Here is a 24,464-nt window from a genome sequence, read left to right as displayed (position 1 = left end):
TTTCTTTTTTTTCTTGAGCCCCTGGACTGATAATGCCTTAACCCAGGGGCAAACTGAGAGTATTAAGGACTCACGGGCATAATTATTTACTGGGCCCCTTTGAATGTGTGTTTTAGTAGAGTTAACATTTAGAATGCAGGCCCCTCAGGCAGTGCCCATTTGACCAACAGCTCAGTCTGCCCCAGCCGTAACCCATTTTACTTGGTATATAAATGGCTGAGATTACAACCCTGAGCTGAACACTATTAAGTTGCAGATTCAAGGCCAGTAATTTTTGAGGAGAGAGGACAAGTTGATTATATTGATGCCAGGACTTGACTGGTATTTTATTTTAATTGACCCCAAAGGGATGAAAAGCAAAGTTGACCTTGGCAGGATTTAAACTCAGAATATAAAGATCTGGAAGAAATACTGCTAAGAATTTTCTTTGATGTTCTAAATCTCCTTCTGCCTGCTTGCTGCTGCCCAACCATGTACATTTTTCTAGAATTACACTTTGTTGAAAAGTTGGCTGATAAAAAAAATTTCTTCCTGTTCTAACAAAATATTCCTTTGAGTATTCTTGTTCTAACAAAAAATTATTCCTTTGAGTATTAGAGTCAAACCTCAGTAATCTGAACATCAATTATCTGAAATTTAGATTATCTGAACATGTCAAGATGGAGTTTATCAAGGTAGATTTTCTACAGCTGGATGCTCTTCTTGCTGCCAATACTCACCTGTTTCAAAGGAAGGCAATAATTCCCTATGGCCAGACATGTTTTTACAGAATATTGAAAATGAATGACACTACTTGTATGGCAGTAAAACTCATTTACAACTGTCATCATGTGATGTCAGGACAAGAAAACACATTCATACATACATTATCACATGTCTCTATATAGAAGGTGGCCCAAATGTAGGTTTATAGTTATCACATAGGCACTTTAAATTTCTTTTAAAACATTTTATCACATTTAAATTTCCATCTTACAATTAACTAAATTCGCATAAAATAATGGTTTCATATTTTTTCATAATCAAGATCTAAACTTAATATATGAATGCGAAAGAGATAGTTGAATAACTGTAAACCTACTTTTGGGCCTGTATACACAAGATCCTGTGAATATTGTGTGTAAGCCAAATTAGCATAGTACCAGTCCAACCATTTCAGCTTTTGATTACAATGATTAAAAAAGAATATGCTTTACTGAAGAACACATGAAAACATTATGACAATGGTGCTATAATTACATCTGTTGTTTACAGTTATCAAAATATCACATGTTGATTGGTTTGATTTTAGTTGATCACATTAACCCTTTTTGTTACCAAATTCCTGTTCTACTACACTACCTGTGTTTTAATTAACCTTATTAATAAAGAAGTTATTTAGCAAAATAAATTATTAAACTGGAGTTTGAAAAATGAATTAACATGAAATGGTTATGGAATTTTAGACCACTTTACAATAGGGAGTTTGTGTCAGAGATCTAGGGATTATCTTAGGCAGTTTGGTATCAAAAGGGTTTAAGCTGTTGAATTAATTTAACAAATAATTCTAAAGGATTTAAAAGCGTAGCAAAATCAGCGATGACTTCATTTACTCTACAAATGCTCCAAGTATGTAACAAGTAATTGCATTTGTTGTTGTTACTATATCCATGAAAATAAACACCACTGACAATCAAATAGAAAAGTGAGATTTTGCAGTGTTTGGCTCATGATGCAATAGTTTGAAAGATTGCAGAAGAATGAATTTTAGTAACTGAATGACAAAAACTGTGCCAACATTTTTTTTTTATTAAGTAACTATGTTCAGTATGGTTTCTTTTGTTTTATAATCAGATCAGTTACTCAAACAAAACACTCTCAGTTCATTTTGGTCAGATAATCAAGAACTATATATATTTGAGGAAAGTACTTCCAAAATTTGGCTTCAAATTTTGGCATAAGGCTAGTAATTTTAGTGGAAAGAGTAAGTCCAATTACATTGACACCAGTACTTATTCTAAAAGGATGAGAAGTATAGTCAACTTCAGCAGAATTTGAACTCAGAATACAAAGAGCTGGACGAAATGTTGCTAAGTATTTTGTTTGATGTGCTGATGATTCTGCCAGCTTGCCACCTTTTAGTACTCTTAAAAATTGGCATAATATTATAAGTTGATGATAACTGGATAAAATAATGGAAAACTGTTCAATCAGCTTTGATATTTTCAATTTAATTATTTGGTTTAGCCTTATTCAGTTCAACCTTTATTTGGTTCAACAACGTTATTTGGTTCAGCCTTATTCAGTTCAGCCTTATTCAGTTCAGCCTTATTCAGTTCAGCCTTATTCAGTTCAGCCTTATTTGGTTCAGCCTTATTTGGTTCAACTTTATTCAGTTCAACCTTATTTGGTTCAGCCTTACCCAGTTCAGGCTTATTTGGTTCAACCTTATTCAGTTCAGCCTTGTTCAGTTCAACCTTACTAGGTTCAGCCTTACTCAGTTCAGCCTTACTCGGTTCAGCCTTATTTGGTTCAACTTTATTCAGTTCAACCTTACGCAGTTCAGTGTTATGTGGTTCAGCCTTACTCGGTTCAACCTTATTCAGTTCAGCCTTATTTGGTTCAGCCTTATTTGGTTCAACTTTATTCAGTTCAACCTTATTTGGTTCAGCCTTATGCAGTTCAGCGTTATGTGGTTCAGCCTTACTTGGTTCAACCTTATTTGGTTCAGCCTTACTCGGTTCAACCTTATTCGTTTCAGCCTTATTTGGTTCAGCCTTGTTCAGTCCAGCTGTATTCAGTTCAACCTTATTTGGTTCAGCCTTATTTAGTTCAACCTCATTTGGTTCAGTTTTATTCATACCTGGATTCAGTAATTCCCTCAGATCTGGAAAAAAACAAAAAAGTTAATTAGTTACATAAATATCTATTGGTTGTCAGATAAATTCGTTTCTTTTGCTTTCTTTGTACTTGGCACTCCATTACACTGTGTAACATTTTTTCTTTTTATTTTCTCTTTAGTTTCTCTTTGCTTCTATCTAGAAATCAAAGGAAATGATCACTATTCCCTTCAAACTTTGCTTTTGTGACCTGAACATCAATTACACTTCAGACAGCTGAAATAGCAAATATTCTGCTCAATACCACAGATTTGCTTGTCAGTGGTTTGACCGTAACCACTTGAGCATGTCCCTTAGTGGCTGACACTATGTGCATTTCTGATCATGAGTAGAAGTGGGGAAGTATCATAGCTATGTGTTGAGAAGGATTCTTTGAGGTTTGAATAAATGTACAAAAGCAAAGTTTGAAGGAAATATTAACCATTTTTCATACTTTCTAGGGGTAAGCAAACAAGAAATAACAGTTGCTACCCAAGGACAAAAATCACGTTACACAGTGTTGTTATATTTGAAAAGAGGTAAAGTTTTTTCAAATTTCAAAATTGGTAAAAATAAAACTTGTAGGAGGAAGATTAGATCTACAAAAAGAAAAAGAAGAAAAAAAAGAAACCTATAAAACACTATGATAAAAATATTTTCATGTTAATTTAAATAATATAGTGAAAAATTTAAACAAATGGGAAAAAAATGAACACGTTTACTGGATAACACAATAAACTATTTTAAGATATTCAGTGGTAAACAAAACTCTGATGGTATTTTGGCTTAAACATTATCAAGTCATATTTAATTGCATTTTAACCATATTTAGGATCATCCTTGTTAGAAAGTAAACTTGTAACAAGTAGTCATGCTGAATATGTAGTTTTCTCTCCTCGCATTCCGCATTCCCTTTTCAGCACTTCCCGTTGAATTCTCTTTGTATTTTCTCACAAGAAGGAAGTGAGTCACTTAAAGGGCTCCAATAAATACATGAGTTTATTCCAGCATGGAACATGATTCAAACACCCAAGTGGAAGTTTACAAGGATTACAAGAAATGTAATAACAGAAGATGTATCTCCAAACATGTTCATATCATTCTCCTAGTAATTAGCAATAGGCTTTTCTTCAGGTAAAACAAAAAGGGGAACTCAAGGAAATAACCCTTAAAGATAATCATCCATTTGAGATGGGCTAATTGTTCTAATGGAGAACGTGTTGAAGGCACATGTGTGGCATAAATGCTGAGAGGGTCCCATACAGGTTTGTCCTTGCTGAAAGTCAATCGCCTACTGGATCCTTTTTGGCATGCAGCCAAAGCTAACAGTTGAAAGGATGCCACCTATTGAGGTAGCCTAAAAACACTCAACTGCCAAGGGAGATTACTTCAACCATGTTGTTTACAGATTGATGTAACAACTATCACCAAACCATCTGTGCTACAAACTAAATAAATGGCTAATTAGAGTTGATATTGAGTCATAACTAACAATTCATCATCATCATTTAATGTCCACGTTCCCACGATTGCATGAATTAGACTGAATTTATTGAGGCAGATTTTCTATAGCCAGAAGCCCTTCCCATCACCCGTTTCCAAGAAAAGTAAATTTTTCTCATAACTAGACATGTTTTTCACAGAAGGCTAGAAACAAACAACCTTGCTTCTATGACAATGATGTTCATTTACAACCAAAATGTGATGTCAAGACAAGGGTACACACAAACGCACATGTATGCACACACACATGCATGCATATGTACACAATGGGCTTTCTGTTTAACAAATCCACTCACAGGGCTTTGGTTGACCCAGGGATATAGTGGAAGACATTTGCCAAAGGTGCAACTCAGTGAGTCTGACCCCAGGACCACATGGTTGGGAAGCAACCATGTGGTTATAAACACCTGTGTCTATAGCGGATTCCTATAAGGTTGTTATCCACCCCTGATTGGAACTCTCCCGTATGACATGTACGCATGCTCAGTGACTTGCTTTAACTACCGCAGACGCAAATACTGTTGTATATGCAGCCACTATAGAGGGAAGAATGTAGACGGCAAAGTTATTTCACTATATAAATATCCTGAAAACGTAGCTATTTGTCGTATTTGGCTTCAGAGATCGAGACTTGTAAGGAAAGACTTTGTTTACACTGCAAATAGCCAAATGTGTTCCCAGCATTCCGTCAATTTTAATGGACCATCGAAAGATCACCCCTTGCCATCCGTTTTGCCAAACAAAGTATTTAAAATATCAGTAAGTGCATGATCATATACGCAGTTAGTAGATGAGTGAAATGTCTCTTTGATTTATCTCCTCATTAACAGATTAGAACATGTTAAAATTCAAGAGAGAAACAAATTAGGGTGGTGTACGTCGGGCTAAACACGAATGTTTAATCTAATAATTGTTGTGTTGATGTACAGGTATTTTTAATAAAGAATTTGGTAATCTTCAAGTTTAGGGGGATAAAAAAATAAATAAAAATATTCAAGGGAAGTAACTGAACGTCTTACCAGTATTCTCCATACATCTCTGTTTATAAATAAATCACACACGTGATTTGATTGACGTTAGGGTTAGGGTGTGATTTAAATATAAACAGCTAGAAGAAAACGGATAATACTAGTAAGACGTTCAGTTACTTCCCTTGAATATTTTTATTTATTTTTTTAATCTTCCTTAACTTGAAGATTACCAAGAATTTTGCATTCAAATAATAAATACATTGAAATTGTTGTTTATGTTCTGAATGAATGTGGGAATTTCGAGTAAGCCTAGCTATGATATTTTTCTTTATATATATATATATATATATATATATATATATATATATATATATATATATTTATTAATAAGGGTAGAAATTGATATTAATCAATTAGAACCAGTGGTCTAGCGTATTAAAAAAATCCGAAGATTAAAATTATATTACATACAAAAATAAGAGGAATGACCAGCAAAAGTGGACTTCTATATGCTAGAAATAGATGCCGATTCGGCACTTTAGCTGGTCATTCCTCTTATTTTTGTGTGTATATATATATATGTGTGTGTGTGTGTGTTTGTTTGATTAAATAATAAATTTACAGCATTGAATCTAATATTCCTCTAATTATTAGACTTTATAGTGTGACTGTCCCTACCTCTTCTATACCTCATCATGCTCATGGCCAAATCAGTGAATGGTTGTTGAAAGCAGATTGGGATCAGGCAATACTTCTGCTTATTCCTGTCTGAAGTATCAGACTTATCGTCCTATGAATTTACTTCGTTGACATATCGACAGAATTTTTATACCTTTCAACCTTTCAATCAAGTCCGCCTTTCTTCCAGTAACATACTGTCCATATAATCTTAATTATTTCTTTAACTCAGGCACAGTAAGTACTTCGATAGCTGAATCATCGAATTGCTTTATATCCATGATAAGACGTAAAACAATAACAATAGCGTAGATAGTCTGCGGAAGTTTAATTGTCTACATGGAGCGCCGCCTAGCCAAGGGAGATAACCTACTTATAGGAAAGCCCTATAGCGTAGATAGTCTGCGGAAGTTTGTCTACATGGAGTGCTGCCTAGCCAAGGAAGATAACCTACTTATAGGAAAGCCCTATAGCTAAACATTACAAAAAGAAAAATTAAACATAAAACAAAAAATTAATATCTTTATAGCTATATCTATGCACACCCACACACAAAAGCTTCACACTGTCTTGGCTCAAAGAGAACCAAATCACATTGTTAACGAGCAACTTTTATTGTTAAAAACTTATATTTTAAGATACATAAGTACAAAGGCAGTACAAGGCAACCAGACGTCATTCACGACCAAATATTGCTTAGTAATATGTGCCATACTTTTGCTAATTGGTTTAGGTATCTATGTAGTTGTGAGCTGATATAAATACCTTCTTGGCTCCCTCATCTTTGACCCAGAGGCATATCTAGGATGTGACAGATGGATGGAAAGATAGCTGTACCAAAACTCAGCTTCACTACAGTTGAGAATTAAACCCACAACCTTAGAATCATGAGCTGGACATTCTAACCACCAGTCCACATGCCTTTATTCACCTGCATAAAAACACCCTTTAATATCAATGTATGCCATTGCATGCTATATTAATCTCAGTATCCATCCATTCACTGGCCTCATCCTTACTACTAGGTAATCTATCCTGTTTTGATAATCTTCCCTTTACCTTAAATAATAAGCAACTAGAATGTAATCAAAATGGCTAACTTTTCCATCCTAAATATATGCCTATGTGAGATGTGGTTTCCTTTTTAGCAGTAGAAGCAATTCTCTCTAGGTAAATAGGTACTGGAAAGACTCTTCTCTAACAAGTTAGTGACCATTACGTCTCTGTCAAGTTAGATGAATTCCAATATAAATTAGAGGTGAGTTGGCAACAAAAGGACTCTCTTTCAGAGTGAAAGGTAGACTATATGATGCTTGTGTGTGAACAGCTAATACTCCATGGTAGTGAGACATGGGCTCTGAATGCAGAAGACATGTGTAGACTGGAGATAAATGAAGGTAGTATGCTCTGTTGGATGTGCAACATCAGTGTGCATGTACAGCAAAGTGCAAATGGATTGAGAGAAAAGTTGGGCATAAGAGGAATCAAATGTAGAGAAGACTACATTGGTTTGGACATGTGATGCATATGAATGAGGACAAAGAAAAATAATGTAATATATTACATCCTGTAACACCAGAAGGCTACAGAAAAGATATGATGACAGATTCACTTAGTGAAGAAAAGAGCAAACATGAATGAGTTCGAAAACGTTTTAATCGATGTGATTAGATCATGGATTATTCTGAATAAAAGCATATTGTGTTTATATGAATTAGAATATCATATAACAGAATTGTATTTGACCTGACAGTGGCACACTTAGTTGCAGTAACAATGAAAAGAAATATGTATGAAAGAGGTGACTAAAGCAAGGAATATGAATGGATATCTAATAAAGATTCATACATGTATAAAGTTAATAATTAAGGACATTAAGACAAGAAAAGATGCAGGTCCATCAAAAGATAGTTGTTGAATGTTGAAAGTACTAGAATTTGCTGGTACTTTACTAATTACCTACTAAGTTTATTAAGTTACACTATTTTCAAAAGTATATACAACAGTGACAATATCTGTAGCTTCACATTGTATACAAGTAACAACAGGAGCCTCAAGAAATTAGGCAAATTCAGAGAGTCTAGCAAAGTTAGAACAGTTTAGATATGATACTGTTTGGGTTTGCAGTTGAGATAGAATAACAGGTGCTACATTTTTAGTGATCTCTTCAGAAGAACTGATTTTGCATTCACTTACCTCTAGGTTTCTCAGTGGCCCCAAACACCTGAAAAAAATGAAACATAAATAAATGACTTAGAATAGTTTTAATGGATAATTCAGTGTACAGGTAAGTGTTCATAGGGCTCTGTCTTTAAATAAGTATTCATCATCATCATCATCGTTTAACATCCGCTTTCCATGCTAGCATGGGTTGGATGATTTGACTGAGGACTGGTGAAACCAGATGGCTACACCAGGCTCCAATCTGATTTGGCAGAGTTTCTACAGCTGAATGCCCTTCCTAACGCCAACCACTCAGAGAGTGTAGTGGGTGCTTTTACGTGTCACCCGCACGAAGGCCAGTCAGGCGGTACTGGCAACGGTCACGCTCAAATTGGTACATTTTATGTGCCACCCACACAAGAGCCAGTCCAGTATTATGCATTATAATTCTAGAAACAAGAACCAAAGGTTTAGAACGAGATGTTTTTAGAAAATGATAACTTGCTTCTCGTGGCAGTTTGTCAAGGAGCTTCAAAATCTAAAAGAGGGCAATTTTCAGTCCAGTAGTATAAAATACAACATAGTAATATACAAATTACTAACCAAGTACATGACATTTAAATTTCATGTGGGAAGTTGCCGTATACAGTATGTGGCAAAAGAGAAGATTGTGGACTTTAGCAACAACAAACAAACTAAAGATGTAAATGTGATATCTAATAAACTGACAGAGAAGCAGGACTATGAATGCATTAGAGGAATGGAAGGGTTACCAATAGGGGTAGCAATAAATAGTAGTGCCGAGGCTATTCAAGACATGCATTTGTTGTAATTTATAATTATTGTTAACTAGGTGAGTTAAGAAATACTGAAGAAGGTCGAGAGAAAGTAACAACAGTGTGCAAGTAGAAGTTCAATCTTGACATGTGTGAATAACTGCAAATACACACACACACACAGAGTCATCAAGGATAGAAAATGATCTTACATTTCAGATCATAATGCAGAGAAGTTTATAGGGGGAATGTTTAAATGTGGAGAGCAAGCTTATGGCTGGATGTTCTTCCTAATGTGGAGAGCCACTTATGGCTGGATGTTCTTCCTAACACCAACCACTTTACAGAGTGTACTAGGTGCTCTTTATATGTTGCTGGAATGGGGGCTTTTTCATGTGATGCCAACATGGGTACCTTTTCGTGTGGCACTAGTACAAGTGCTTATTTACATAGAGCCAGCATGGGTGAACTAACTGGCATAGGTGCTTGTTACATGGCACCGACACGAGTGCATGTCTACATGACACCAACATGGGATCGCCAGAGAAGATACTTGGCTACCCCAGTAGGGTAAAGAAGTGGAGGGAGGTGGAAGAGTGTGAGAAAGAGAAAGATAGAGACAATAAGAGAGAGAGAGAGAGCTGGTGCATAGAGAACAGTGGAGGGAAGTATAAGTAGTACAGATGGGACAGAGATGTTCCATAAGCATGTGAGGGGAGATATTTAGAGATAGCAAGTGATGGTAAGAGGTACTAGAGGCCTGCAGTGGGTGGTGGTGTTTTAGGGAGATGATTTGTGGTGAGCTTTGCCAGAGGACAGAATTATGTGTAGGGAGAAGGGAGTGGGTTTAGGGCCATAAAGGACATGTCTGTATGTGTGGGTAGCCATGATTTTATTTAGCTTGACGTATTTTCTCAAGCAAAGCAAATTGCCATACACATAGTGTACCTTGGTGTCTGTAGCCATGCTTACATTTGTTTATGTAACCTAGTGGTTCAACAAACAAAAATTGATACAGTTAGTACCAAGCTTAAAACAGGCTCTAAGGTCATTCTGCTTAACAAGGTGTTGCAGATAGCATGGACATGGTTGAATGACTGAAACCAGCATATAAGAAAAAGAAAACAGCAACTTTAAAAAAAAACAAATTAATTATATTTTTACTTACATTGACTACATTATTGTGACCTGCTTGCATGATGGCATTTTGAACATAAATGATGGATTTAGGTGGTACTAGTGATGTCGATTCAGGTTCTATATCTTTAAAATATTTTTCAATTTTTTTCTCTTTGTTGCTTTTTTGCCAATCTATTTTTCTATAAGAACTAATTCCAAAATCGTTCTGTTTTACATTTCTATTTTCTATAATAACTATTCTATTTGGTTCCATTCGAATTAATTCATCTCTCAGATGCTGAGTTCTCTCATCATTTTCCATATTTTCTGTTATGAGCAAAACAATAACACTACACTTTTGTGTGATTTCACTCAAATGATCAAAAATTTTATTTTTTCTTGTATTTATCTCGTTATATAGATTACATTTACATTTTGATACCTTGGAAATTTGGTCAACAACATCAGAAGCTAATGCTTCATCATCATCATGATGAAAGACACAAATACCATGTTCACGGCTGTTTTTGAAGTTGGTAGGGGAAGATCCTAAAACCAAAAAAACATATACAACGTTACGGTGTGTAGTGATATATAACTATTAATTAAATCTGATATTTTAATAGTGTTTTAGATAATAACAATCATCATCATCATTATTTAACATCCATTTTCCTTGCTGGTATGGGCTGGACAGTTCAACAGGTGCTGACAAGCCACAGGATGGTACCAAGTTCCAATGTCTGTCTTGGTATGGTTTCTATGGCTGGATGTTCTTCCTAACACTTTACAGTATATTGGGTGCTTTTTACAAGGCACTGGCACTAGTGAGGCCACTTGGTAACTTGCAAGACAAGACTCCTCAACTACTGAAGGGAGTAGTATTAAGGGAGTTGGCTTTTTACCAGGTGATGAGAGGTTAAAGTAAGATAGACAGAGACAAGAACAAGTGTTTTGCTGTAGCAGAGATACATGATTACCTCAGCTGGGAAAAGAAAGAGAATGGTTGTGAAGATGTGTCAGGGTGAATCCTCAAGTTACAGCAAGGTGAATATAAGTGATATGGGTGGGTAAGTAAGTATGCAGGAGTGAGAGAGATGAGTGACAGGTGGATAGAGATAGGGGTAGTAGGAAATGCAGTGAGTTGTGAACATGTGTGGAAGCATGCCAGCAGGCATATCAAAGTAAATCCAATATCCATCATTGGTTTTATTATTGGATAACATTAGACTTAGCATCTTGCTAGCTCTAAGATGGATCTATAAGATAATACTTTTCAGACAGGGAGCCTGAACAGCCCTTCAGGTCCTGTCAAACCATCCAACCTATGCCAGCATGGAAAATGGACGTTAAATGATGAAAGGGGCAGTAAAAAGGGGAGCAAAACAGCAGAACTGGTAAACTGTTAGAGAAAATCTCTTGCAGTGTTTAGATAGACACCTTTATATGTTAAGTTTTAAACTTGCTAAAATCAGCTTTAACTTTCTTCTTTTTGGGAATGAAAAATAATTACAAGCCAAGTACTAGGGCTTACTAAAACTGACTTCACCTGTACTTTATTTACATTATTTACATTCGATGGATATTTGTCCTCATCTTGTTTGTTGTTAACACAATGTTTCGGCTGATATACCCTCCAGCCTTCATCAGGTGTCTTGGGGAAATTTCAAACCTGAGTTCTCATTCCTAAGGTATTTTTCGATGTTGTTGTTATTATTATTATTAAGGTCACTGTTTGGAATTGAACTCAGAATCTTGGGGTTAGTAGTCCACTCTTTTAACCACTATGCCATATGCCTGTGGGCAATTATGGAGTGAATTTTAGGGCTTATAAATCTAATATTCTCCTATCCTTCCTTAATACCGGTATATCAGCCGAAACATTGTGTTAACAACAAACAAGATGAGGACAAATATCCGTCAAATATAAATAAGGTAAATAATTCCTCATCCCTTAAATATAGAAGTTTTAATTGTACTGTCCAACTTTGTGTCCCTGTAAGAAACGATGATTTAGGCAGAGAAGGGAAGGTAACTCCAATAACAGTAGCAGGTTTTTCTAGAATAGTTAGGTCAATGTCATAGAATTCAATGTAAATTGCTGGACGATACAAATAAATCACTGAAAAATTGCTGTTTTACACAGCCTACACTTCAGACAATCAATTAATAAAACTTCAAAGTGACTAAGAGCTCTTATGTTGTCATTTAAACCAAATTAATATCTTAAATTAGACTAGGGCAGTTGGTAACAGAGAAAATACCATGTACTGTTTAGTTACACTAATTCTTTTACTCTTTTACTTGTTTCAGTCATTTAACAGTAGCCATGCCGGAGCACCGCCATTAGTCGAGCAAATCGACCCCAGGACTTATTCTTTGTAAGCCTAGTACTTATTCTACCAGTCTCTTTTGCCGAACTGCTAAGTTACAGGGACGTAAACACACCAGCATCGGTTGTCAAGCGATGTTGGTAGGACAAACACAGACACACAAACATACACACACACACATATACATATATATGCATATATACGACGGGCTTCTTTCAGTTTCCGTCTACCAAATCCACTCACAAAGCTTTGGTCGGCCCGAGGCTATAGTAGAAGACACTTGCCCAAGGTGCCACGCTGTGGGACTGAACCAGGAGCATGTGGTTCATAAGCAAGCTACTTACCATACTCCTCTGACAAAGTCAACTTTACATTTCATCCTTCTGAAGTAAATAAAGTAAAATAGTAATGAAGTACTGGGGTTGGTAAAATAAAGTACTAGTATACATATAACCAACCATATATCTCCCCCAAAATGTGTAGCCTTGTACTCATGTTAGAAATTTATATTTTAGCTATATCACATTAAAAGTAAAAAGACTAACACATACATTATATGTTACCAAGAAGCTTGGTCTATAAGAATTTGCAGTAACCATTATTATCATCATCATCATCAGCATCATTTAAGGTCCATTTTCTATGCTGGCATGGGTTGGACAGTTTGACAGGATTTGATGGTCCCAAAGATTGCATCATACTCCTGTGTCTGTTTCGAATGGTTTCTACAGTTAGATGCCCTTCCTAATGCCAATCACTTTACAGTGTGTACCGAGTGCTTTTTCATACCATCAGCACTATTGGGGTCACTGTGCAGTTTGCAAGACTACAGAGCTTGAGTAGAAAGGTGGGGGTGCTTTATGCCAATAGCACAAGGAGTAGAGAGGGGTAAAGTACAAGAGAACAGGATGAGAGCAGAATGGGTTTCTTGCTGAAGAAGAGCTATATGACTATCTGTGTTTTAGAAGAGTGGATGAGTGGGGGGAAGAGTTAGAAAATTGTGATAAGGTGCCAGAGTGTGAAAAATATATTGTAAGGGGAGTTTGTACCAAGACATGTAATGAAGAGAATTAAATAAAATTAGGTCACTTGAAGATGAAATCACAATGTAACAGGCAACTTGACATACCTGAACAATGAATGTTAGAAACAGTATTTGATCCGTTGCCCTCCATAATAATTCTATAAAAATAAAACAAATAGATAAATGAAAATTAAAAGATATAAACACTAAGTTAGAATAAAATGAATCTCTTTAAAATACTGAAAAAGAATATGACAAATTTTAGGGACAACAGAATTTAATTCAAGAGGCAGTTGGTGTCCAAAATCATTACCTATCTGGGCATTTCGATTTTCATGTGTTTTCATATCATTCACGTATCCTGCTTTTGACAATAGAACATGATCACATATAATACATATCCAATGTTTACTGTTGATTACAGTTCCAACTGTTCCTTTATGACAATCTCTTTTAAGCTCAGAGTGCTGAAACATCTTTTCCTCCCAAGCATTGCACCTCTCCACTTGTTCCGATCTAGAACATCATTTTTCCTTATCACTTTTGTTCATATCTAGTTTCTTCAGGTTTTCCTTCACACAATCTTTATACCTTTTCCTTGGCTTATGTTGTGGTTGCTTACCAGAGTTGAACTCATCATAAAAAGACACTTGGCAAACGCTTGTTTTTCATTCTAATAACATGTCCAGTCCATCTCATTTGAGCCAAAGTAACATGTTGTTCAATTGAGCTACAACATGCCATGAACAAAACTTCTGTATCTGGTATGAAACATTCCCACTTGACTCCTAAGATATGTCTAAAGCACTTTTGATGAAATCTCTCATGAAATTTCAAGCGTGGCCGTTGCCAGTACCGCCTGACTGGCCTTCGTGCCGGTGGCACGTAAAAGCACCCACTACACTCTCGAAGTGGTTGGTGTTAGGAAGCTGTAGAAACTCTGCCAAATCAGATTGGAGCCTGATATAGCCACTTGGTCCACCAGTCCTCAGTCAAATCGTCCAACCCATGCTAGTATGGAAAGCGGACGTTAAACGATGATGATGATGATGATATATATATAAAATATAAAATGGGACAAGAACGCAAAACATCCAGACAGTTAGGTGATACAAAAAAAGGGACAACAAAACATTCAGATAGACAATACAAAGAAAACAAGGATGGGTCATTTGGAGTTTTCTTTCCTCAGTCGAGTTTCAGATTATCTTTGCAATTTTGGCTGGTTATACTCGAGATTGCTCCAATCTGGCCAGCCCCAAGGAAAAACTAAGCCAAGAGCATTAGATTCCTTGGAAGAAAGCAGCGAATGTATACGAAAACAAGGACGGAAAAAAAATGGAGAATGTTACACAAATACAAATAACAGGACATAACATGTTATGTAAATAGAAAGAGCTGTAAGTGAAGATGACCAATTTGCTGTTAATAATAAACAATTATTAACTTCACAATCTCCATTTTCTTCTTTTAAATGAATATAAATTGTTTTTATATATACCTATTATTTTAAGGAAATTCATTCCCTCAAAATACTAGTATTGAACCAGTATTTCCTTTGATGAAACCATCCCTTCATGAAGTTAACATAACCTCTAATTAAATTTAATTATATATATATATAGATAGATAGATACTTTTATGCATTTCAGGCAAAAGGCTGTGGCCTTGCTGGAGCACCCACCAATATTATCATCTTTTCAATGGCCATTCCTGTCTGATTGGCTTTTGGTAAATGAGAGAGTTTAATATTGTGTACCTCGGTTGAGATTCTTGTCATGATGTAGGTTTATCTCGGATCATGGACAGCAGAAGGTCAAGTTGCTTCTTGGAAACATCTACCCCCACTTCATGTAAATCTGTTTTTTTTTGTTTTTTTTTTTTTTGTGCAAAATATTAAATAGCTGTGAAGCGCTAGACAAGATGTTGAAACCTTTGAGACAGTGTAGTGGCGTCCTGTTCTGGGCTGGTATAACTCCTGATGCCAATGTCTGGTGCCAGCCCCTCTAAGATCTTTCATATGTATATTAGTGATTTTATCACCGCATCTCCCGTCTTCGATCCAGTGAGTAGAGTCGTAATTCTTGGATCTTTTTTAAAACGGGGGCCACATTTTTCATTAACGAAACACTTTGAAACTTGGAACACTGGTAGAATGTGTCATATAAAACATCTTTTTCTCTTAGTCTTCTTAAAAAAAAAGAAATCCCTAAGTTATTCCATGTTAAAGTTGTCGTATTTCTGTAATTTCAACCAATCACTGACGTCCATTCAGCCGATATACATTAAGTGCCGACTACATAAACAAACGATTCTGAAACAATTAACCCTAACCCTAACCCTAGGGTTAGGGTTAGGGTTAGGGTTAGGGTTAAAGCAAATTTAAAATGAAAAAAGCAAATAAAACGAAGGTATGGAGATTAAATACGCTTTACATCGCTTAATCAGCCAAAGGAGTAAATATAAACAACTGAATACTTGTCAGTGATTGGTTGAAATTATCGAAATAAGACAATTTTTTACATGAAATAAATTCGAATACAAAAATATTTTTCTGTTCTATAACACAAAATAGGGCACTATCATGCTATTAGCTGTCAGAAGTGAAAGTGCTCACTGCTAGTGAAGTATCTGTCTGTCTGCCTGTCTGTTGCTGGCCTGTCGATTCTTTGGCTACTGACAGCTAATACCATGACTGGCCGGAGCGAGCTATATGTCTGTCTGTCTCTCTATCTATCTATCTATCTATTACTCGAAAGTTATTGGAACAAATTTGACACCTATATCCATGCGTTTGAAAACACAGAGTATAAGGGTACTCGCGTCCGCGCTAGCTAGTCGTGAGTGGTCGATCCTATTATTTTTAAACTTCAAACTTCATTTGTTTTCTATTTTGATAAATTCTCTCTGTTGAAAATTATATTTTTATATTTTAAATAATTTGCAATGTTTTTATATTAAATTTGTGTTTTCTACTCACGACTAGCTAGCGCGGACGCGCGAACTTTCGAGTAATAGATAGATAGATAGAGAGACAGACAGACAGACAGACATATAGCTCGCTCCGGCCAGTCATGGTATTAGCTGTCAGTAGCCAAAGAATCGACAGGCAGGCAGACAGACAGACAAACAGATACTTCACTAGCAGTGAGCACTTTCACTTCTGACAGCTAATAGCATGATAGTGCCCAAAAGTATACGAAGTTTGAAAGTCTTTCCGTACCAAAAACACTACGTAAAACATTAATGAAAAATGTGGCCCCCGTTTTAAAATAGATCCTAATTCTTTCAGTCTCCCACAAAAGCTCAAGTGTTTCATTGAAGCAATCTTGATGTACCTAACACCACTGAACTACCTCATGATCCGCTATTAAAGTGACACTGTGCGGTGACCATAGCTGAGAGCAGTAGTCCAGAAACAGAGTGGACACACACAACAATTTTATCTTCAAAATATTAAGATTCATTTTGTATGTTTGTGTGTCAGTATGTATGCATGCATGCGAGTCCTCCATTTTTCTTTCACTTTAAACTGCGATATAATCATATCGAATTAAGATAAAAGTCACAGGGTTTTGTCCGGATCCCATAAATTGTGACTTTTTTTTCCTGTGATTTTATTACCCGCCACCATAAATTAATTGTGACTTTATAACCGGTCACCATCAAATATACACAATCCGAGAGCTATTTGTAGAAAATATCCATTTTTCTGAACATTATAAGGAAACAAATACGATGCTTCGTGTTTCTTAAGTTTCGTTTAAAGTCAGATTTATAAAAGTAAACAGTAACAGAAAAAGCAAAGAAAAAAGTAATTAGTAAATAAACAAGCAAACATAAAACAAAAACCTGTATAGACTGCTCTATGGGACACTGGTTTCTCTAAAACTTTTGAAAACTTAAATCACTGACAGAATTATCCAGTTTAATAAAAGTGTGTTAAATAGAAAATAATTTATCATTAACATTCAGAGAAAGTTCATTAACAAACAATAATTATTGTTAACAGAAAAAATACAAAACTAGACTTGTGCTGAATTAAAGACAAAACTAATTCTTGTGCTGAATTAAAACTTAAGAAATATTAAAGCTTAATTAGTGCCAAAATAAACTTACAAAAATGTCCCCAACTGTTAAATGACTTAAGCGAAGCCAACAGTTTTCTTTGATTCTGTATTTGAATATATTTAATAAAGTTTGAAGAGATTTTTGAAACAATATTGTTGATTATTTAGGTATAAAAAATTGTTATCAAACTAACGCAAAACTTAAGATTATTTTGTTCGAAAATAATCGTAGTAGATGTAGAGTTGAAAATTGGCTGGCAATCACAATGGTTTGAAAATTCTCTTCCTCGTTGGTTACTTATTGGTAAAGTATTTACTGACTTATATTTCATTATAATTTTTACAAACCAAGCTTTTCTGAAGCTGGACTGTATTTTTCATTCTGCCTGAATGTAGAAACAACTTTTACTTCCTATTTATTAAATGTGTTCTTTCCATTCGGACAAACTTCTGTCTGACATAACTTGATGCTTTATTTCCTATTACAGCAAACAGGAGTGCTAATATGCACAACTGCTCTACATGCTAGAAATAACAGTTACTTTCTTTAAGATGGAAGGACACATTTGGATAGTGTTGTCATACATATATCGTTAGTGCAGATATCCGAGAAAAAAAAGCACACTCTAAAAGTTAGAGCAATAATATATTTATTATAAAATTAGGGGAAATTAGATATATATCCAGTCATAAGAATGACTAATAGTTTCGCATTCGTGAAACACTTAGCTTTATAGACAACTCGTCAGACTCCAAATAATATACTCTTTACTCTTTTACTTGTTTGAGTCATTTTGACTGTGGCCATGCTGGAGCACCGCCTTTAATCGAGCAAATCGACCCCAGGACTTATTCTTTGTAAGCCTAGTACTTATTCTATCTGTCTATTTTGCCGAACCGCTAAGTTACGGGGACGTAAACACACCAGCATCGGTTGTCAAGCGAAGTTGGGGGGGACAAACACAGACACACACACACACACACACACACACACACATATATATATATATATATATATATATATATATATATATATATATATATATATATATATATATATATACATGGTACTACTAAAGCAGCACGGTCCCGAACGCGCAGTCGCGCGTCCGCGCTAGCTAGTCGTGAGTGGTCGATCCTAACCCTAACCCGCGTGTGCAAATGAATACGTGTTTAGGGTTAGGGTTAGGATCGACCACTCACGACTAACTAACGTGGACGCGCGACTGCGCGTTCGGGACCGTGCTGCTTTAGTAGTACTATATACATATATACGACGGGCTTCTTTCAGTTTCCGTCTACCAAATCCACTCACGAGGCTTTAGTAGACGGAGACTGAAAGAAGACCGTCGTATATATGTATATATATATATATGTTTGTGTGTCTGTGTTTGTCCCCCCAACTTCGCTTGACAACCGATGCTGGTGTGTTTACGTCCCCGTAACTTAGCGGTTCGGCAAAAGAGACCGATAGAATAAGTACTAGGCTTACAAAGAATAAGTCCTGGGGTCGATTTTCTCGACTAAAGGCGGTGCTCCAGCATGGCCGCAGTCAAATGACTGAAACAAGTAAAAGAGTAAGTACACAAATGGGCTGAGGTTCACTACAGCTGTTTCAGACGGTTTTATCATGATGTAATTGATTTGTCCATCAATAAAAAAAAATGCTTCTAAAACAGCTGTTGTAAGCCTCAATCCATTTGTGTTCTTACTTATTTTACACCATACCTGGAACTTTACCTGTGTTGAGTCTGCAACTTAAAGTGAACCACGAGTACATTTGTGATTTTACTCATACATGTATATTTATATCGATGAGCATATTGATCTGTTCATGCACATGTATATGTAGTGGTTAAATGTGTATCATGGTGAACAGATGCGCTAGGAATGTGTATGCCTTTGAAGTAAACAAATGAGTGAATCGATTCATAATTGAAAATAATTTATTCACTGGACTTAATTTGTTGTTGGTACACATAATTCTTCACTACATGCAAAATGTTGACAACTGCTACGAGTTGCTAGAAATAGAAACAGGGTACATCTGTAGAAGTGATGTATCAGAAATGAATATGTAAGGGAAACTGTGTGAACAGGCTCGCGTTGGCTGTACAGATCAGAAGAGCTGTATGAACGAATCAACGTCGGGGGTCACCAATTGTAAGGGACGACCGACGTCGGGGTCACCAATTGTAAGGAACGACCGTGCGAACTCAAAAAGGAGAAATGGTGACGAATGGAAAAACAAGACTCCTTTTATTTAAACGAGTCACACGGTCGAACACACAATATTATATCGAAGATGATATACATGATATGTTATGCGACGATAACATAGATGACCAGTAATGAAAGACCACAACCGTATAAGATGAATAACAGAGATATTTATTATAGCGTTAAAGATGTATGTCTGTGTGAGAGTGTGAATGCGACATATAAGAACATAATCAAAGACAGGCCGTCATACAAAGAAAAGTGTGTATGTGAGTGATACATGTGTGTATGAGAAATATTACAGCAGAGAAAAAGAGAGTCAATAACACGTGAACAATTATACCAGTTCTTGGGTACACAATAATATGAATCTGTATGTGAAGTGAGTTGGCTGAGTTTGGCAGAGCTGATCACTAGTTGTGATGTCTTGGCATCGATGCCGGGCCGTGATTCTTGTTATACAGATGTTCGTCGCTGGCTGAGAATTTTCTTGTCTGTTTAAGAACTCTTGTCTGTTTATTTACCGTGGTGAAGCTGAGTCACCTAACAGAATCGAAGAGAGAGATGTGCCGCGGAGGTTTGGTGTACATAGTGTACATAGAAGGTCGTGTAGACGCTGGTGGAGATTGTTGCTGGTTAGTAGTAATCGTAGAATCGTGTAGGTCATGATGCTGATGGATAGTAGTAGTAGACTCTTGTTGCTGATGTGGCGACGGCGGAGGTCATCGTGGCTGGACGAAGCTGCTGAAGTGGTCGCTGGCTGCTGCTGCTGCCGTGTGGTACACGGAACAGTTCTCAAAGAGAAACTGGACCGAGACCAATTATTGGGTATGAGTTAAAGCTATTTATAACAAACTATGGGCTCCCGAAGGCTTCAGAATTTTACTCTATCACGTGACCTTATTAGGGGCCGTGATTGGTCAGTTTGCGTTCTGGCAGGAACGGTTCGAAGAAGTTGCCCATTCGAATAATGATCAGTCACGTGATGGACAAGGAATGGGTTCTCTACTACGCTCGCATTTATTTATATTTAAATGAGAAGATGTATGTAATGGCGATAGTAGTTTGTATCTAATGGCGGGAGGTAGTTTCACTACAAATATGTTTGTGTGTGTGTGTGTGTGTACGTAGTTCATCTGAGACAGTAGTCTACCGTGGAACTTCGAACATTGCTCTGGTCTTTGTGAAAAGCTGTTGTAGACCTTTCTCGTTCGCCGGCCTAGCCTTTCTCCTTTGTCTGTCTGTTGACTACCATATTTATAATAATCGTGGCAGCTAGAAAGACAGACATACTGCAGCAGAGTTTGTACCTAAATATGTTAGCTCCTGTCCATTTGAACTTCACCTGACATGGCTGAGGTCATAGGTCAAAGGGAGATGATCGATCACTTTTTGACAGGACAAAGAAAACCTGTTTTCGCGCCTGTTGATCGTGGTGGTTTGACGACCGAGAATTCTTAGATTCGGTTTTTACATATATGTAAGTGGTAGGACAAGTCTGTATGTACATTAGTATATGCGTGAGTATCTGTATATACAGTTGATACATGGATATGCTATTCTCAACCCTAACTTGGTATGCTTATTCTTGAAATACCTCGATTCAGTTGGATCCTGCAAATATATATCATCATCATCATCATCATCGTTTAACATCCGCTTTCCATGCTAGCATGGGTTGGACGATTTGACTGAGGACTGGTGAAACCGGATGGCAACACCAGGCTCCAGTCTGATTTGGCAGAGTTTCTACAGCTGGATGCCCTTCCTAACGCCAACCACTCAGAGAGTGTAGTGGGTGCTTTTACGTGTCACCCGCACGAAAACGGCCACGCTCGAAATGGTGTCTTTTATGTGCCACCCGCACAAGCCAGTCCAGGGGCACTGGCAACGATCTCGCTCGAAAATCCTACAGGAGCCAGTCAGGCGGTACTGGCAACGGCCACGCTCAAAATGGTGCATCTCATGTGCCACCCGCACAAGAACCAGTCCATGGGCACTGGCAACGATCTTACTTGGCTTGCCGGGTCTTCTCACGCACAGCACATTTCCAAAGGTCTCGGTCAGTAGTCATCGCCTCGGTGAGGCCCAATGTACGAAGGTCTTGCCTCACCACCTCAGCCCAGGTCTTCCTGGGCCTACCTCTTCCACGGGTTCCCTCAACTGTTAGGGTGTGGCACTTTTTCACGCAGCTATCCTCATCCATTCTCACCACATGTCCATACCAGCGCAATCGTCTCTCTTGCACACCACAACTGATGCTTCTAATGTTCAGCTTCTCTCTCAAGATACTTACATATATATATATATATATATACATACAGGGTGGCCCAAAAGTAGGTTTTCAGTTATTCAACAATCTCTTTTGCATTCATATATTATCAGTTCTGATCTTAAGTATAAAAGAAACATGAAACCATTATTCTATGCTAATTTAGTTAATTTTGTCAAGCTCCTTTTTCAGTTGACTGTAAGAGACTACCTTAACCAAGCTTTTCACAGCATTGGTTTGGAAGACGGGGGTAGCATCAAATGGCCTCCACATTCACCAATGGATTTTGTGTTTTTTTGGAGTGTTGTAAAGAACAAGGTTTTGAGCCTAGTTTGGTAAGCTAACAGAGAATGCATTACTTATAAGTAAACCACCTTATGGCACTTATTTAGAACATAAACAGAAAAAAATGTCTTAAACCCTCACCTTTAGACCTGGAGGCCAATACCTTATTGATTTAGTCAGCTGTGACTCAATACATGTTTATTAAACATATTAACAACAAAGAATTATGCAATTATGTTATTCTTAATTTCTTTAAAGATTTTTCTCTTGTTTTCAGTAAAACCAAAACGTTCGAATGCACAAATATGACTGGCGTTCCTGAAGGTGATAAGAGTAACAAATATGATTGCATTATAGTCTATTGTGAAAAAGATGAAGATGAAGTCAAAAACATACAAAATGAATTGCTAAAAATTGAACTAAATGATGAAAAACCTCTCAATATTGAACTGGAGGAATATGTTGGAGGTACATCATTTAAACGACCTGAACATTTACAAAAACTTAAAGATAAAGCGTTATTCATTTGTGTTTTAATTTCAGACACAATAACTGACATTACTAAACATGAATATCATGAACTCTTAAATGACAACCATGGTAGGATACTGCCAATCCTCTTGCATCCTCGTTGTATGATTTCTGGTTTCCAAAGTCTTAATTGTATTGATTGGACTAACAAACATAAACTAGACAAATTTAAAAACATTGTCATCAAGAGAAGGAAGAGAGACTAAAATTACTCATGAAATACAAAATGAATTGAATAGGTTAAATTTCAAATTAGTTTTCTGTTAGAATTAAGGCAATTTATAGAATAGCAAAAATTAAACTACTCTGGTGAATATAATACTATATTTAAGAGATGAGGAATTATGTACATTATTTACATTTGTCGGATATTTGACCTCATCTTTGTTGTTACCATGTTTTGGCTGATATACCCTCCAGCCTTCATCAGGTATCTTGGGGAAATTTCGAACCTGGGTTCTCATTCCTAAGGTATTTTCCGATGTTTTTATTATTATTATTATTATTCAGATCACTGCCTGGAATCGAACTTGGAATCTTGGGGTTAATAGCCTGCCCTCTTAACCACGACACCATATGCCCATGGGCATATTGTGTAGTGGCAAATTTCCCAAGACACCTGATGAAGACTGGAGGGTATATCAGCTGAAATGTGTTAACAACAAACAAGATGAGGACAAATATCTGTCAAATGTAAATAATGTCTGGTGAATATGTTTGGAAAGGCTGATTGAGTGAACAAGCTAAAGATGTATAATGAAAAATTTGATGCAAATATATATTACAAAGGAACAAAGAAATGAATACAATACTGTATGTCTTATGAACATGTCAATTTTTCTCTATATTAAATGTCTTTAAATACATGTATCAAAAATATATAATCCTCTATATATGTGAATATTATTTCATACTATTTTATATTAATTTTCCCATGGTTATATGGACAAGATAGTTTGCACAGAAATTAATCAACCAACCAGGAAAAGTTCTATGACAAGAACACATTCATCAGCATACAAAAGCACATGAAGACATCTTATCTTATACATTATGTACACACACACACACACATCCTGACTGAACTGCCCACTCTCTTGGACTTGCATATCTTAACCACTTCCAGACCTTTCAGCACCTCTCCTCATCTACATACCAGCACTCTACCTGGAATACCACTGGATCTTCGTACTCTTTTGGACTCTACCTTCATGGATCTCACTGGTTTATTTTTGTTTATGTAAATCGCTCTAATCTACCTTGACTTTTGAACTTTCTGAACTCCATACGTTCCTCTTATTTCTTTCTGTTGAAGAGCATAGTCTTGAAACAAAAGATTTTTTCATTTTTCCCCCAGCATCAAACTAATACACTTGCTTATTGTTCCTTCACCTGTCGTCTTTCTTTTTCTATAAATTTGAACCATATATACATAAATATCATTTGCCATCATCATCATTTTTATGTCTAGTTTTCCATGCTTGCAGGAGTTGGACAGAGTTTATTGAGGCAGATTTTCTATCGTCATATCGATAGAATAAGTACTAGGCTGACAAAGAATAAGTCCTGGAGTCGATTTGTTTAACTAAAGGCAGTGCTCCTGCATGGCTGCAGTCAAAATGACAACCAAATAAAAGAATATATATACTAGACTACCCATG

General features: G+C 36.4%; 2 protein-coding genes across 12 annotated transcripts; one reads left to right on the top strand and one right to left on the bottom strand.

Annotated features, from left to right (window-relative positions):
- Window positions 1–1,211: 1,211 nt before the first annotated feature.
- On the bottom strand, window positions 1,212–17,811 carry LOC106880739 (uncharacterized). 8 transcript variants are annotated; one of them, XM_089354256.1, is made up of 6 exons: window positions 17,545–17,683; window positions 13,531–13,583; window positions 10,118–10,617; window positions 8,207–8,234; window positions 2,337–2,866; window positions 2,192–2,306 (listed from the first exon to the last, which is right to left on the bottom strand). In XM_089354256.1, the coding sequence occupies exons 2-6, from the start codon at window positions 13,574–13,576 to the stop codon at window positions 2,238–2,240; spliced, it is 1,173 nt and encodes a 390-aa protein (XP_089210382.1). In that variant the 5' UTR covers window positions 13,577–13,583; window positions 17,545–17,683; the 3' UTR covers window positions 2,192–2,237. The 8 variants fall into 8 exon arrangements, with proteins under 8 accessions (XP_014786312.2, XP_014786315.2, XP_014786311.2 ...); XM_014930826.3 differs by lacking the exon at window positions 17,545–17,683 and adding an exon at window positions 17,690–17,811 and having other exon boundaries at window positions 1,212–2,866; XM_014930829.3 differs by having other exon boundaries at window positions 1,212–2,866; window positions 10,511–10,617.
- LOC106880740 (uncharacterized) lies at window positions 4,870–24,194 on the top strand. Of its 4 annotated transcripts, XM_089354259.1 has the most exons (3): window positions 17,660–17,799; window positions 22,180–22,322; window positions 22,550–24,194. In XM_089354259.1, the coding sequence occupies exons 2-3, from the start codon at window positions 22,267–22,269 to the stop codon at window positions 23,007–23,009; spliced, it is 516 nt and encodes a 171-aa protein (XP_089210385.1). In that variant the 5' UTR covers window positions 17,660–17,799; window positions 22,180–22,266; the 3' UTR covers window positions 23,010–24,194. The 4 variants fall into 4 exon arrangements, with proteins under 4 accessions (XP_014786316.1, XP_089210387.1, XP_089210385.1 ...); XM_014930830.3 differs by lacking the exons at window positions 17,660–17,799; window positions 22,180–22,322 and adding an exon at window positions 4,870–5,120; XM_089354261.1 differs by lacking the exons at window positions 17,660–17,799; window positions 22,180–22,322 and adding an exon at window positions 16,101–16,265.
- Window positions 24,195–24,464: the final 270 nt, after the last annotated feature.

Source organism: Octopus bimaculoides, chromosome 6 (genome assembly GCF_046866305.1).
Source record: "Octopus bimaculoides isolate indiv1 chromosome 6, ASM4686630v1, whole genome shotgun sequence".
In the NCBI taxonomy this organism is placed as follows: domain Eukaryota; kingdom Metazoa; phylum Mollusca; class Cephalopoda; order Octopoda; family Octopodidae; genus Octopus; species Octopus bimaculoides.
This window is presented reverse-complemented; position numbering and strand designations above follow the sequence as displayed.